This window comes from Balaenoptera physalus (genome assembly GCF_965194825.1).
Source record: "Balaenoptera physalus genome assembly, chromosome: X".
Classification (NCBI taxonomy): domain Eukaryota; kingdom Metazoa; phylum Chordata; class Mammalia; order Artiodactyla; family Balaenopteridae; genus Balaenoptera; species Balaenoptera physalus.
The window spans coordinates 105297974-105312960 of record NC_138903.1 but is presented as its reverse complement, the minus strand read 5'-3'; the positions used below and the strand labels follow the sequence as shown (position 1 = coordinate 105312960).

At 38.0% G+C, this 14987-nt stretch overlaps 1 protein-coding gene across 8 annotated transcripts in view; it reads left to right on the top strand.

Moving 5' to 3' along the window:
- UPF3B (UPF3B regulator of nonsense mediated mRNA decay) overlaps nucleotides 1-13814 on the top strand; it is a 43357-nt gene extending 29543 nt beyond the window's left edge. For 6 of the 8 annotated variants that reach the window (XM_082445560.1, XM_082445558.1, XM_082445556.1 and 3 more), the window contains 8 exons: nucleotides 3830-3928; nucleotides 5233-5343; nucleotides 6377-6420; nucleotides 6888-7070; nucleotides 7475-7513; nucleotides 9370-9530; nucleotides 9866-10160; nucleotides 12810-13814. In XM_082445560.1, coding sequence (XP_082301686.1) covers nucleotides 3830-3928; nucleotides 5233-5343; nucleotides 6377-6420; nucleotides 6888-7070; nucleotides 7475-7513; nucleotides 9370-9530; nucleotides 9866-10160; nucleotides 12810-12959 — 1082 coding nt within the window. In that variant the 3' untranslated portion in view covers nucleotides 12960-13814. The remainder of the gene's footprint in view (nucleotides 1-3829; nucleotides 3929-5232; nucleotides 5344-6376; nucleotides 6421-6887; nucleotides 7071-7474; nucleotides 7514-9369; nucleotides 9531-9865; nucleotides 10161-12809) is intronic. The other 2 variants (XM_082445554.1, XM_082445555.1) reach the window with 2 other exon arrangements.
- The last annotated feature ends 1173 nt before the right edge of the window (nucleotides 13815-14987 follow it).

The following is a 14987-nucleotide window of genomic DNA, read 5'->3' as shown; positions in this document are numbered from 1 at the left end:
CATTTTATTATCTGCTGCTTGCAACATTTAGCCAGAGAATGTCCAAGCTTCCATTTGCCACTTTTCTTTTGGCTTTGCAATCATAGGTGAATGATGTGTCTTTTTGTTAGGTTATGTTTTTTCAGTATTAGTTCAAAGTTGGTAAAAAGGAAATCTTTGTCAGGGAATATGCCAGTAGAAGTTGAAGGATTGCTACTGTGTTTGTCCAGCTTTTATTCATCCCCTCAAACCAGCTACTTCTCCACTCCAAGTTTATTCCAGTAGATAGCAGTGATTTCCTGGAAATCTGAGTTGTGTTTAACTTTTTTCCTTTCTTTTTTATCCCTTACATTTAAACAAGTGATGGATTCTGTCAATTTATTGCTTTTTAATATCTTGTTCATCTAGACTTGGTAATACTTTCACACTTTATATCCTCATCACCTAATGCTTAGACAACCAGTCTCTAACCTTATAGGAGTTTCCATTTTTTTCCACTTTCTGTATAATTTAGTCTTATATTGCCATGAAATTAATCTTTTTGAAAATAGTGACTGAAGATAGCAGTTGTGAAAAAAAGTCCAAATTCCTTAGTCTGGTAGTCAGCATCTTCCATAGTTTGGCCTCACTTCTGTTTTTTTCAGCCTGTCTTCCACAATTTCCTTCTGTTTCAGTCTGGTTTATCTGTTCCTTCTCAAATATATCAATTATTAAGGTAATATGATTCTGCATTCACTAGGATTTCTAAAATCTTGTTTCCTGTGTGACTGCTTTGTGATGCCTGATGGTCAATTCTAGTAATTTATCCTGGCTTATGTTTACATGCCAAAGATCTAAGGATGGAATTTTATACCTTGTATGACATTATTCTATAGCAGGGATCTGGTGTATTTTTCCAGTACTTGGGTTTTTTTTTTTTTAATTGAGATATAACTCACATACCATAAAATTCAATGGTTTTTAGTATATTCACAAGTTTTGTAACCATTACCACTATGTAATTCCAGAATGTTTTTATCACTTCAAAAAGAATCCTGTATTCATTAGCAGTCATCTCCCATTATCCTCTCCCCCTAGACCCTGGCAACCACTGATCTACTAACTATGGATTTCCTTATTCTGGACATTTCATATGAACTGAATCATACAATATGTGGCCTTTTGTGACTGCCTCTTTTACTTAGTATGTTTTCAAGGTTCATCCATGTTATAGTATGTATCATTACCTCATTGCTTTTTTTGTTTTTTTGCATTGTTAAAAATTGTGGTAAAATGCACAAATAAAATTTACCATCTTAACCATTTTTAAATGTGCAGTTCAGTAGTGTTGAGTACATTCACATTGTTCTGCAACCAATCTCTAGAACTTCTTCTTGTAAGACTGAAACTCTACCTGTTAAACAACTCCCCATTTCTCCCTCCCCCAGCCTCTTGCAACTACATTCTACCTCTATGAACCACCCTTCTGTCTATGAAGTTGACCATTCTAGGTACCTCATATAAGTGGAATCATAGTATTTGACTTTTAGTGACTAGCTTATTTCACTTAGCATAATGTCCTCAAGGTTGATCCATGTTGTAGCATGTGTCAGAATCTCCTTTTCCATTGTATGTATATACTTCATTTTCTTTATCCATTCATCTGTTGAGGGACGTTTGGCTATTGTGAATAATGCTGCTATGAATGTACAAACATCTGTTCAAGTCTCTGCTTTCACTTCTTTTGAATACATACCCAAAAGTGGAATTGCGGGGTCATATGGTAATTCTATTTTTAATTTTTTTGAGGAACCACCATACTGTTTTCCATAGTGGCTGCACCATTTTATATTCCCACCAGCAATGCATGAAGGTTCTAATTTCGCCATGTCCTTGCCAACACTTGCTATTTTCTGGGTTTTTTTCCCCCTTTAATAGTAATCATTCTGACAGGTATAAGATGATATTTCATTGTGGTTTTGATTGGCATTTCCCTAATGATTAGTGAGGTAATAGTTTAATCTTTTCATATGCTTGAGCACATAGCATCTTTTCATTTGCTTATTGGCCATTTGTATACCATCTCTGGAGAAATGTCTATTCGAGTCCTTTGAACATTTTTTAATCAGATTATTTGGGATTTTTTTTGTTGAGTTGTCAGAGTTCTTTACATATTCTGTATATTGACCCCTTATCAGATATATGATTTGCAAATATTTTCTCCAATTCTGTAGCCTTCCTTTTCTCTCTGTTGATTATGTCCCTAGATGCACAGAAGTTCTTAAATTTTTTTTTAATTTATTTATTTTATTTATTTTTATTTTTGGCTGCGTTGGATCTTCGTTGCTGTGCACAGGCTTTCTCTAGTTGTGGCGAGTGGAGCTGCTCTTCGTTGTGGTGCACAGGCTTCTCATTGCGGTGGCTTCTCTTGTTGCGGAGCATGGGCTCTAGGTGCATGGGCTTCAGTAGTTGTGGCACGCGGGCTCAGTAGTTGTGGCTCGTGGGCTCTAGAGCACAGGCTCAGGAGTTGTGGCGCACAGGCTTAGTTGCTCTGCGGCATGTGGGATCTTCCCGGACCAGGGCTCGAACCCGTGTCCCCTGCATTGGCAGGCGGATTCCCAACCACTGCACCACCAGGGAAGCCCCAGAAGTTCTTAATTTTGATGTAGCACAGTTTATCTATTTTTCACTTTTGTTGCCTGTGCTTTTGGTGTCTCCTGGTGTATTTTTTAATAACAGCTTTACTGAGATATAATGCATATGTCATAAAATTCACCCTTTTAAAGTGTACAGTTCAGTGTTTTTTAGTATATTCACAGAGTTGTGCAGCTGTCGCCACAATCTAATTTTAGAACACGTTTCTCTAAAGAGAAACCTCGTACCCATTAGCTGTTACTCTTCATCTGCAGACAAGCACTAACCTACTTGCTTTTTTTTTTTTTTTTTTTAATAATTCTTTATTTTATTTATTTTATTTTTGGCTGTGTTGGGTCTTCGTTTCTGTGCGAGGGCTTTCTCCAGTTGCAGCGAGCGGGGGCCACTCTTCATCGCAGTGTGCGGGCCTCTCACTTTTGCAGCCTCTCTTGTTGCGGAGCAGAGGCTCCAGACGCGCAGGCTCAGCAGTTGTGGCTCACAGGCCTAGTTGCTCCACGACATGTGGGATCTTCCCAGACCAGGGCTCGAACCCATGTCCCCTGCATTGGCAGATGGATTCTTAACCATTGCGCCACCAGGGAAGCCCTAACCTACTTTCTGTCTCTATAGCTTTACCTGTTCTAGAGATTTCTGATGTATATTTTTGCACTTATAAAATATCAATTTTATTAAGGTATAATTTACATATTAAAATGCATCCATTTTATGTGTGCATTTGGTGACTTTTGACATATTTATACCCCTGTATAATCAGTATTGTGGTCTGGTTTTTTTGTTTGTTTGTTTGTTTGTTTTGGCCATGCTTCATGGCTTGCAGGATCTTAGTTCCCCCACTAGGGATTGAACCTAGGCCCCTGCAATGAAAGTGCCGAGTACTAACCACTGGACTGCCAGGGAATTCCCTCTGATATATTTTTTAAATGAAAATTAGTTTGTAGATTTTTTTCCCCCACATATCACAGTATCACACTTTAGAAGTTGAATTTAAATGAGTATTTTAATTCCCTCCCATATCTTTTCACTAAGTTATCAGTATGAACTGGGGGCTCCTTTGGTAACATGTTGATTTTAGTTGTGCCAATGTGATTTATGCCTGTTGGGAGACCTATTCAGACCACTGTCATCAAAGGAGGCCTAGAGAGTGGTGGGTTGAGTCTCTTGTATCCACTTTTGACATTTTCTTTCTTACAACAAGTATGCTATTTTTTCTAAACAGGTCAGGAATATCCTGCCATAGTAGAATTTGCACCTTTTCAAAAAGCTGCAAAAAAGAAGACTAAGAAAAGAGATACTAAAGTTGGGACTATCGATGATGGTACAGTATAGCTCTAGTTATGTAATGCTAATGCCATGTTTTTTTTTAATTTAATTTTTATTTTATATTGGAATATAGTTGATTTACAATGTTGTGTTAGTTTCAGGTGTACAGCAAAGTGATTCTGTTATACATGTACATATATTCATTATTTTCAGGTTCTTTTCCCATATGGGTTATTACAGAATATTGAGTAGAGTTCCCTGTGTTGTGTATATAGTAGGGCCATGGGTTTTTTAAAAGTATTACCTTTGTGGGAATTAAGTGGATTCCAATCTTTTAAATTAAGAAAACATAGGAAATAAAGTTCATGAGAAATGTAATTCACTGATGAAAGCTTTGCTTGTTAGAATGGAGGTGGGTTTCCTCTAGTTTTCACTCTCTTTGGCTCATGGCTTTTCATCCCTTCATCATTAAGCAATATATTTTGACTGTTGAGTAGTAAATCACCTTAGATATATTCATTAGAAGACAATGGGAAAAAATCAGATGTTTCAAATTACAACTCCTTGAGGCCTCTTACCATTTTTATGATTATTTATTTGACTTTTGGTTTCCATTTTTATAAAGAGAAAGAGTTATCATTGAGAGCTGCGATGGAAAAATTTCTATACTTGAGTAACTTAATATAAAGTATCTGTAGTGGCCAGTCCTGTTTTCTAGGCTTTGAATATGCAGTTAACTGCACACATAGTAATTACATTGAACTGAAATACTGGAACTAAAAAACTAAAATAATTGCCATTTACGGTAAACTGGATCCAGATTTTGAGATCTCTGTAATGTGGTTGTGTTGGCTAAGGACTTAGCTGCAATATTTTATATCAGATTGGCATTTTAGAATCAACTAGTTTGGTTTCCATTATTTATTACTATAATGGGTATTTTATAAGGAAAACACAGAAAAGACTCAACACACAGCTGCTTATTGATTGTATCATAGATTCAGACCGTGAAGACTAGATCAAGTAACATGCTCCACAGTACATGCTCCAGATACAACGTAATGACTCAGATGTGTTACCCTTTCTGATGTTGGAGGCATCTAGGAAAGAATTCTAGAAGTTACCATCACCTCTAGTGCCACATCTAGGACATCTGCCCTCATTTATCTGTTTAGAACACCCAATTTTCATATGCTGAGTTTAATTAAAGTGAGGTGTACTGATGCAGAAACTGCTTACATGCTATACATGATAGTCTCTGAAGGTCCCATAACTATAGCTTGCAGTTCTCCCATAGATAATATTTCCTATTTTGTTTAAAGTCTGCTATATTTTCTATTTACTTAAATAATTATTTAGATCCAGAATATAGAAAATTTTTGGAAAGTTATGCTGCAGATAATGAGAAAATGACATCTACTCCAGAGACACTGCTAGAGGAAATAGAAGCAAAAAATAGAGAATTAATAGGTAAGTGGGCAAAAGGAATTAAGGGTAACAGCTTTTTCATCAGAAGACCTGTCAGACTCCCAGTTCTGTCACTTGCTAGCTGTTTGACCATGGGAAAGGCACTGACTTCTTTAAGACTCTGTTTGTTCTACTATAAAGTGCAGATAATACCTGCCTCACAGGATTATGAGAATGCATTGATAAGATGGGAAAAATTCTGACTTATTTAGTGCCACACAAATGTAACAGAAGTATAAAAAGTTTGAAGACTCATATGGGACCTTAAGATGTTGGTAAACCTTTGAAGATCAATTGGTGTTTTCTAGTAATAAGCTCATATTCCTAAAAAAAATTTTGACCTGAAAATGTCAAAAAATGAAGTTAGTTACTGCAAAATTGAAAACCACTTGAGAAATTCTAGCTTGGATGTTGGTTTTAGTAGTAAGTTGTCACTACTATATCAGCTCTAAACATAAGCATAGCCTCTGACCCAGGATTTCCACTCCTAGGAATTTATCCTAGGAAGGAAGTATGCTTTTCAAAAAGCTAGCTACAAGGTTAGATAGCATTGTTCAGAATATTGAAGAATGAATTAAATATTCTTCTAAAACTTGGTTTTTATTAATGGATGCATAGTATAAGCCCATCTCTGATACTTTCCATAGAATAAATTCCCAGAAGTGGAATTATGGGGTCAAAAGTATTAGATATTTTTAGCCCCTTACCCCAGTTTCTTCCTGGTTGAGCAAATTTATACTCCCATCTATAAAACAAGAGAATGTCCTTTGTACTTTATTCTCACTGACTGGGAATTGCTCTTTTTAATAATTGTTTCATTGTTTTAATTTGAATTTCTTAACTTTTAAAAAATTATTTTAAACCTTCAGAATCGAAATAGAATACTGTGAAACTTCTTTCCAATAATATAGTTGTGAACTTACTGTTTAAGGAGTGTAGTTTTCCCACCTTGGGTGGTTGGCAGGGAATGTCAGAAAACGGAATCCTTTCTAGGGGTTGATTAAGTATTATTAATAATCTGTTTACATTTATGTAGCTAAAAAGACAACCCCACTTTTGAGCTTCCTGAAAAACAAGCAGGTAAACCTTTTGTTTTTATAGTTCTCTCAATACTTCTATTTCATTGGTTTGCATTCTGTGAATATAAGAGCATTGGGATCCTATAGGAGAGATAGCTGCTTTTTCTGCCATTATTCTTTAAAGATTTGGCTCATTGGCCTCACTCTCTGGCCCTCTCCTTCACTCTGGTTGTTGGACCAAAGACTCACTCTGCAAAACCAGGGAGTCCTTAGCTTGCTCCAGAGACACTCTCTTGATTTCCTGAAAGCCTCTGGATAATGTAGTAAGGCAGCAGTGGGAGACTCTGATATTAGCAGGCCCTGGTCTTTATTCTCTCTCATATTTTGAATGGGGTGGGGAGGGGGTTAAGGAGATAGAAAATGGGAAGGAAAGATGATACAGTTAAGTGGGTGCCCACCATACCTTCAAGACTAAGTTTTTGGTGGCAGTTATCTTGTTTGAAGGTTTGTGTTGATGTTTCTTTCTAGAGGATGAGAGAAGAAAAGAGAGAAGAAAGAAGGAGGCGAGAAATAGAAAGAAAAAGACAAAGAGAAGAAGAGAGGAGGAAATGGAAAGAAGAAGAGAAACGAAAAAGGAAAGATATAGAAAAGCTAAAGAAGATAGACAGAGTTCCAGAAAGGGACAAATTAAAGGATGAACCAAAGATTAAGGTATGAAAATAACTTAAACTGACTGCATGTTGCTGAAAATTGCATGTACTGTATCTACTTCTTCAAATATGCATGCATCTTGTGTTGGTGTAAACAGTTTTTTCGGTTTTGTTTTTGTCTTTTTTTGGGGGGGGAGTGAATCAACAGAAATCTTTCCTATAATAGTAATAGTATTATTCTTTTAATTTAAAATAATTTAAAAGATTAAGTAGTTTACATGGTATTCAGTGCAGATCTGTGTTATTTTTAATCATTGAAAATGTTCAATTTTGGATTATTATTTTCTCAGTTCTTCATAAATAAGGGCTTAGGGCTGGCTGGCATGAATTACGGGTTATATTCAGCTTTTCCTTCATTTTTGATACATGAAGTTGCCTCATCTGTTTGTTTTCCACTGTCCTCAGGTACACAGGTTTCTGTTACAAGCTGTGAATCAGAAAAATGTAAGGACCAAGTACATGATACAGAGCACCTAGTATCATGTCACACACACAGGTCTTAGTTAATAAGTCCTTTTGGTGGTGGTGGTAGTGTTACCTGTAGAAAACCCCTTCAGACTGACCTAAGTCTTCTTAAAAGCTGAGCCATTTTAAATTCCTACTTTAGAAGGAAGCTCAGATGACTTGCTGATGCTCTGCTGTGTACCCAGGAGCTTCAACAATATACAGCTAGAGGACAACCATGCCTAAAGAGCTCTTTCCCTTCTCTTCTTTTTATATGCCTCTCATAACTGGCTGCCTTGTGGGAGTACTAGGGATATACCCCCTGCATTATGTCCTTTCCCCTCTCACAGGATTCCCCACGTTACCTTCTTGCATCTACCTGGGAATCTGTGAGCAGCAGATTCTGATTAATATATTGCATGTAGGAAGAGGAAAACCTATAGAAAGATCCCAGCCTTGCTACTTCCCTTCTGAGGGCATGGCTTGGCAGCCCTTGCTTCAGCGAACTTCCTGGGGAAGTACTCGTACATAGTACTTCAGAGAAAGTCAGAGAAAATCTCACAGAGATGATGGCAGGGTCTCCTTTTACCTCCTCAAAATTCAGCCGTTCATGTGGCTAGGGTTCCCCTAGGCTCTCCAGGACTCATTATTGGTGATAAGGGGCTTGGCGGCAGTGTGGGGAGGTTCCCATCTTAATTCCTTCTAGCGATTTCTCTGTCCGCCATGCCACAAGTGACTTGACTTGCTATTTCTAACTGTCAGCAAGGCAGAAGGTAGAGTCAGCCATGCTAGAGATATCCGTTAATGTTCTTATTAGAGTAATGAACATCTTGGCTTCTAACAAAGATGTTCATTAGAGAAATAAGAACACTTCCAATGAAACCTGCACATGGTATCCTCACTTTACACTGGTGCCTTCTTAGTGTCCAGTTTGGACTCACCATTTGCAGTGGTTGTCTGTGTGCTGAAATACTTCATGCTTAAGTCTTGTGGTGCTTCGCCTTTTGCTTGGTGGCTTGTATGATGCCTTCACCCTGAGATGAAACTTTCTATGATGCCTTCACTCTGAGACTTGAAATTCTTCTATTTTGCCTAAAAATCTCTCTGAATATCCAACACTTGGGGGTATTCTATAGAGATTTATAGCAGTGGCATGAGAAAGAAATTTTTGTTAGCAATTTGGACTTTATAAACCACTTTTATTTTAGAATTGCATTCTGTCATATATATGACATTGAGCAGAATTCCTATTCAGTAGAGATGGAACTTCACAGTTCCATTGTATGAGGTATTTGGATTTTTAAATCAAATGCCAAATAATTTTTGCTTTTCATCTCTAATGATAATGTGATTGTACTATCATAAGTATGTAACTACTCTCAGACTCAAGGCAAAATTATTCCTGCAATGGATCTCTCCTTTGGTGACCAAGGTATTTGTCATCGTAATTACTATGTAAAAATAGTCCAACAGTAATGATCTGCTTAGCATTTTAAATTCATACCATATTTTCCTATCAAGTTATGCCAACATGCTGGGCTACAGAAGGCATACTTGAAAGTGTACGTTGGTCTACTTAAAGGTTGACCCATTTAAGCCAAAGGAGTCTTGATCCTATTGCCACAAAGTGATTAAACCACTTCATTTGAGTGGATAACACTTTCACATTAATAGCGTCCTTTTAGCAAATTACTGCTCTCGTGCACTAGTTGTTCACCTGAAAGTTTACGAGTACCTGCAGAGACGGGGGCCTTCTATAGCCTAAATTGAAAATATTTAGTATATTATTTTCTTTGGTAGAATCAGAAGACAATGTCCCACCCTTCAAAATAAACTTAAATTTGTTCTCTTTAAAGCTGCTCAAGAAGCCAGAAAAAGGCGATGAAAAAGAATTGGACAAAAGAGAAAAGGCCAAGAAATTGGACAAAGAGAATCTGAGTGATGAAAGAGCCAGTGGGCAGAGTTGTCCATTGCCCAAACGTTCTGATGGTGAATTTAAAGATGAAAAGCCTAAGAGGTCGGTAGTCGAGGGCTCTTTGGTACATTTGTTTTCGATATGTTTCTAGGTGCTAGTTTTACTGCTACTTTCTGGACTTGTACCTGAATCAAGATACTTGGTTTTATGAGGTGTAGGGGGATGAGGAGGACAGGTTTCATATATTTTAGTATCTTAATCTGGGTGAATGACTTTGGGGTTTTTTTTAAATTGTTTTTCAAAATACTAGTATTTTTTTTAAAATTCTGCTCCAAAAGTTCAACCTCATTGTAGTGGCCAAGTCAGGATCAGAATGTTCCTGCATTTGTGATTAGAAGAGCTTTGAGGGTGCATTCTCAGATTTGTTTTTCATGCAGACCTGAAGATGAGAGTGGCAGAGAATACAGGGAGAGGGAGCGGGATTATGAACGAGACCAAGAGCGCATACTGCGGGAAAGAGAGAGGCTGAAGCGGCAGGAGGAAGAGCGCCGCAGGCAGAAGGAGCGCTATGAGAAAGAGAAGGCTTTTAAAAGAAAGGAAGAAGAAATGAAAAAAGAGAAAGAAGCCCTTCGGGATAAAGGAAAGAAGCCTGAAAGTACAGAACCAGTAGGCAGCTCAGAAAAAACTGAAAAGAAAGAGGAAGTGGTTAAGAGAGATCGCATAAGAAACAAGGTGCTGCTTTTCGTTAAACTTATTTTCATGAGGATTTTTTTTTTCTTTTCCTGCAAGTACAAAGGAAAGGGCTAGCTCGTTGTTCATTATAGAATTTTAGGGGAACTTTAACTATCTGCACCTTTTCAGTCTTGGTGGGGCCCTTTTATTAACTTATTGTTAATAAGATTGTGTATGTATTTCAAACACACACAAAAGTAGAGAGAACAGAGGAATAATGTGATGTACCCATCACCCAGCTTCAGCAATTATCACCTCATGGCCAATCTTCTTTCTACTCTAGCCTATCTTACTCCTACTGGATTATTTTCAAGCAAATCCTAGACAGATAATTTCTTCTTTAAATACGTCAATATTAAGAGTGAAGACTTTGTTTTTTTGGCCACGCCCCGAGGCACCATGCAGGATCTTAGTTCCCCAGCCAGAGAGCGAACCCGTACCCCCTGCAGTGGAAGTGCGGAGTTTTAACCACTGGACTGCCAGGGAAGTCCCGAAGACTCTTTTTCTTAATAAAATAACCCTAGTAGCATTTTCACACCAGAAAAAAACCCAAAACTGACAATAACTCCTTAGCATCCTACCTACTCAGTGTTCAGATTTTCCCAATTGTCTCATTAACATCTTTTTTATAGGCTCTAAACAAGGTCCACAAATTGTATTTGCTTGAAATGTTCCCTTAAGTCTCTTTTAATCTAAACAATTCCTCCTCCTCTTGTTTTCCTACCATTTATTTGTTGCAGAATCCAGTTTGCCCTGCAGAGCTTCTAACAGTCCAGATTGGCTAATTACATCCCTGTGGTATCATTTAACATGTTCCTCTACCTTCTATGTTTCCTTGAAAACCAGTAGTCATATCTAGAGCAGGGTCAGCAAATTTTTTCTGTCAAGGGCCAGATGGTAAATATTTCAGGCTTTGTGGGCCATGTGGTCTCTGTCACAACCAGTAAGCTTTGTAGGAAAGTAGGCATAGACAACATGTAAAAGAATAAGCCTGGCTGTGTGCCAATCAAATTTTATTCACAAAAACAGGTGGCCCCTCATCTAGAGGCCTGAATATATTCAGACTCAATTGTTGGCAAGAATACTTGATAGGTGGTGTTGTGCAGTTCCTACTGCATCATATCAGGAAGCATACAATGTCTGGGTGTCCTTTTATTGTGATGATAAGATTGATCAGTAGTAATCATATTATGGTTATGTGATAGGATGTCCTTGCTCTTAAGATACACAAGCTGAAATATTTAGCAATGAAGGGTCATGATGTCTGCACTTACTCTCAAATGGTTCTGCAAAAATATAATGTGTCTATATACGTGTATGCCTGCACACACTAGAGTCGGAAAAGGCACATGTGACAAAATGTTAACCATCGTGAATCTAGGAGAAGGGTATTAGGTATTTGTTGTACAAGTTTGGCAACATTTCTATAGATTTAAAATTTTTTAAGATAAAAAGTTGGAAAAACAACTGATCAATTAGTTCAGGTATTGTAAGCCTGATCCATATATTATAAAATTTTTTATCAGCCTTTCTCCTAATAATTTTGTTTAGATGCGTTATTTCATAAGGTGGGGGAAAGGCAAGAAAAACTTCCCTTTATTTACAGTATTCAGAGTAATGAGTTGGTGTCCCAGCAACTTGTAGGGGCTATCCATGAGCTTTGTTCTGTTTAGTCTTTAAGAACTTGTGGATTTAGAAATATTTGGTGTACTCCAACTTGTTACTATCAGTTATTGTCCTTGTTGATGGTTAAATTGTCCCATCTTTGCACAGTAGGCGCCCCATCATCTGTTTCTTTAAGTGCTACGCAGCAGTCTCATTTGTTTTAACGTTTCATCTTGTTAAAATAGTGAAATATTTTGCTGGAATTATTCACTTGGGAATAATGCTTTAAGGCTAACTTTCATATGTCAGAGAGAAAGGGCAAGGAAGGCTCATGTCGTGTTTTATTGAAGTTGAAAAAAGGCCTATACATTTAAGTTTTCCAAGGCCATATTGTCATAACCAAACACATTACTTGAACTGAGGGGTACCTGGTGACTTTATTGAGGATTATTTAGGAACCTGAGATCTAAAGTGCCACCTAGAGAGTCTCAAGCTAGGCGGTTACCTTGTTAAACCTGAATTAACAGACAGTCATATTTGTGCTAAGTTACAGGGGTCTGAGCTCATAACTTCAGGGAGGTCTTCATTTAAGACTTTGCATTCTTTATTATTGTTGTTTTTACTCCTAAAATTTTCTCAGGTGGTGGTGCATTTTAAAGTCAATTTACTGATGGGGAAGAGAGATAGCCAGTGGCCATGGTTTCTAAGGAAAAACTATTCAAGCTAATTCAGTTCATCTTGAGATGGTTAAGAAAATTAGGCAGTAGCCTTATCAAAAATTTACTCTAGGCATATAAAATAATACTTATTTTTAACTGCTGCTTAAAAAGTGAAACGGTTGTCTTTCTTTGTAGATAGGGGAAAGGAAGCGGGCAGTTTGAAGCAAATTAACCATCGACACTTACTGTCATGTACTGTGCCCTCACATTTTTGGTCTTGTGTGGGTTCTTTTCGGTATATATCAATATATAACTTAAGACTCTGAAAATCCCCTGTAAATGCTTAGTAGCAATGTTGTAACATTAACATTTCATTTTACTTTAGGATCGCCCAGCAATGCAGCTTTACCAACCAGGAGCTCGAAGCCGAAATCGACTCTGTCCCCATGATGACAGCACCAAGTCTGGAGATCCAACCATAGAAAAAAAGCAGGAAAGTGGTATTAGCCATAGAAAAGAAGGAAGCGAGGAGTGACAGGTCCAAATGGCCTTAGGTGTCCTGACTGTCTAGGCAGCCAAAGAGCACGAATTAAGCAATCCAGAAGTGCCTTCAGGGCGAAGGAATAGAGAGAGAGAAAGGGGGTCGCTGTGCTGGTGGGGTACACTGCAGAGGAGTGTGTCTTGCGTCAAAGCAGGACCCCGGTTGCACGCTCCGATTGGAAGTACAATTTCATTTTTCATGCAGTTCCTACAAATTAATTTTAAAGTGTCCGACAAAGCTGAGGGAGAGGACATACATTGCAATTTGCAGGCAGGAAATGTCAAGAGAGGACTTAATTAGGTATGACACGAGAAGAAGATACGGGAACTGGCTCTAAAATCAAAAGGTTTTGTTAATCCTGGATTGAATTTTCTTAATTTCAGTGGAGCAGAGTCACTTTGAAGTCTTGTTCAGATCTAGTTATAGTCATTGTTGGTGATAACTGTTGACTTTGTGTAGTGTAGAAGCAACAAGCATGTAATTGTAATACAAGTACAGTGAAGGATATAACAGATTTTCGCTTCTGCAAAAATTTAAATAGTCATGTCATGTCTATATCCTATGTCCTAAAGTTTTAGGGTTAGTTTTAGTTTTTTGTTTGCTTACGTGAGCTTAGCATAAAAAAAACTTTTTTAACATCTCCTTTTGCCTTTAGCAATTTTTATATTACTAAAGTTTAACCCTTAGTTGGTGCTTGACAATCCAGTCTTTGTTTTATCTTAGGTCTCATAAGCTGAGTGCCTACCGTCTCCAGGAAGGATACTGCACCAATATTTGTTCCTGTTAAATAGCAACTTTAATTCTTAGCTTGTTTTGCAGTCGATGCCAATAAATATCAACATCACTCAAGTACGAAGCTAAGTGTGTTTATTAACTTTATAAAATAGCTGTTAGTTTTGAGAAATTAAACTTTTGATACTTAATTAACCTTTTGGGAATTTTGAAAGTGGATGAATGATATTTGTTACTACCTTCACTAGCACTATGCCTATATTTTGCTCACCAAGAAGACCAAATCATGGTTCACCACTCTTGTTCCATAAGAAACAAAATGTCTGGACAACATCCTTGAGCTGCTGCTTCATTTCCATGCTGCCAGCTTCTCTAATGTGATGTCAGTTTGCCTTTACTTTATAAGTCACTGCTTTATGTTTACTCAGCTTTTAGAAACCAGTAGCCCAAGAGGCAGGTAAAGAGGAAGAGCCATCGAAGGTGACTGAAAGAGAATGGTCCTCAACTGGGAGAGAGTACCGGCATAAGGGAAGGGGTATTTTCAAGGAGGAGAATGGCTGGCAGTGTCCCATGCCACAGAGAGATTAAAGAAGATAAGAAATGTGCACTGTTCACTGGATTTGGCAGTATTGAGGCACGCGTGAACCGGTGAGGCAGAAACCATGTGACAGTGAGGGGTGAGTGGCAGGTGGGAAGTGGAGATGGGGGCAGTTGGATATACAGGTCTTGGAGCTCAGAGAAGAGATTTGGGCTAGAGATACAGGTTTGGAATTCATCTATTTTTAGGTGATCATTGAAGCCATGGGCCTGGATTTAATCACTTAGGGGGAGAGAGTAGAGAAAGAACAGAAACAGACCTAAGGCCCAGCCTTAAAGAACTCTAAGGATACTATACAAGTAAGGAAATGTATCTATAAAGACAGAAAAGGAGTAGCCAGAGAGTAGGTGAAAAACCAGAAGACTGGTATTATATTACCTAACCCAAGGATAAGAATGAAGAAGGGGAGTGGCCATCAGGGTTGGATGCTGCTGGAAGGTCAAGTGTGATGCCTGAAAAAAGGCCATGGGGGGACTTCCCTGGCGGTCCAGTGGTTAAGACTCCACACTTCCGCTGCAGGGGGTAAGGGTTCGATCCCTGATCTGTCAACTAAGATCCCACCTGCCATGTGGCACAGCCAAAAAATATTTTTTTAAAAAAAGGCCATGGGATTCAGTGACTTACAAATCATTGATGACCTGGAATGATAAGGAATGAAAGCCAGACTGGGCTGAGAATGGAAACAGCATAGA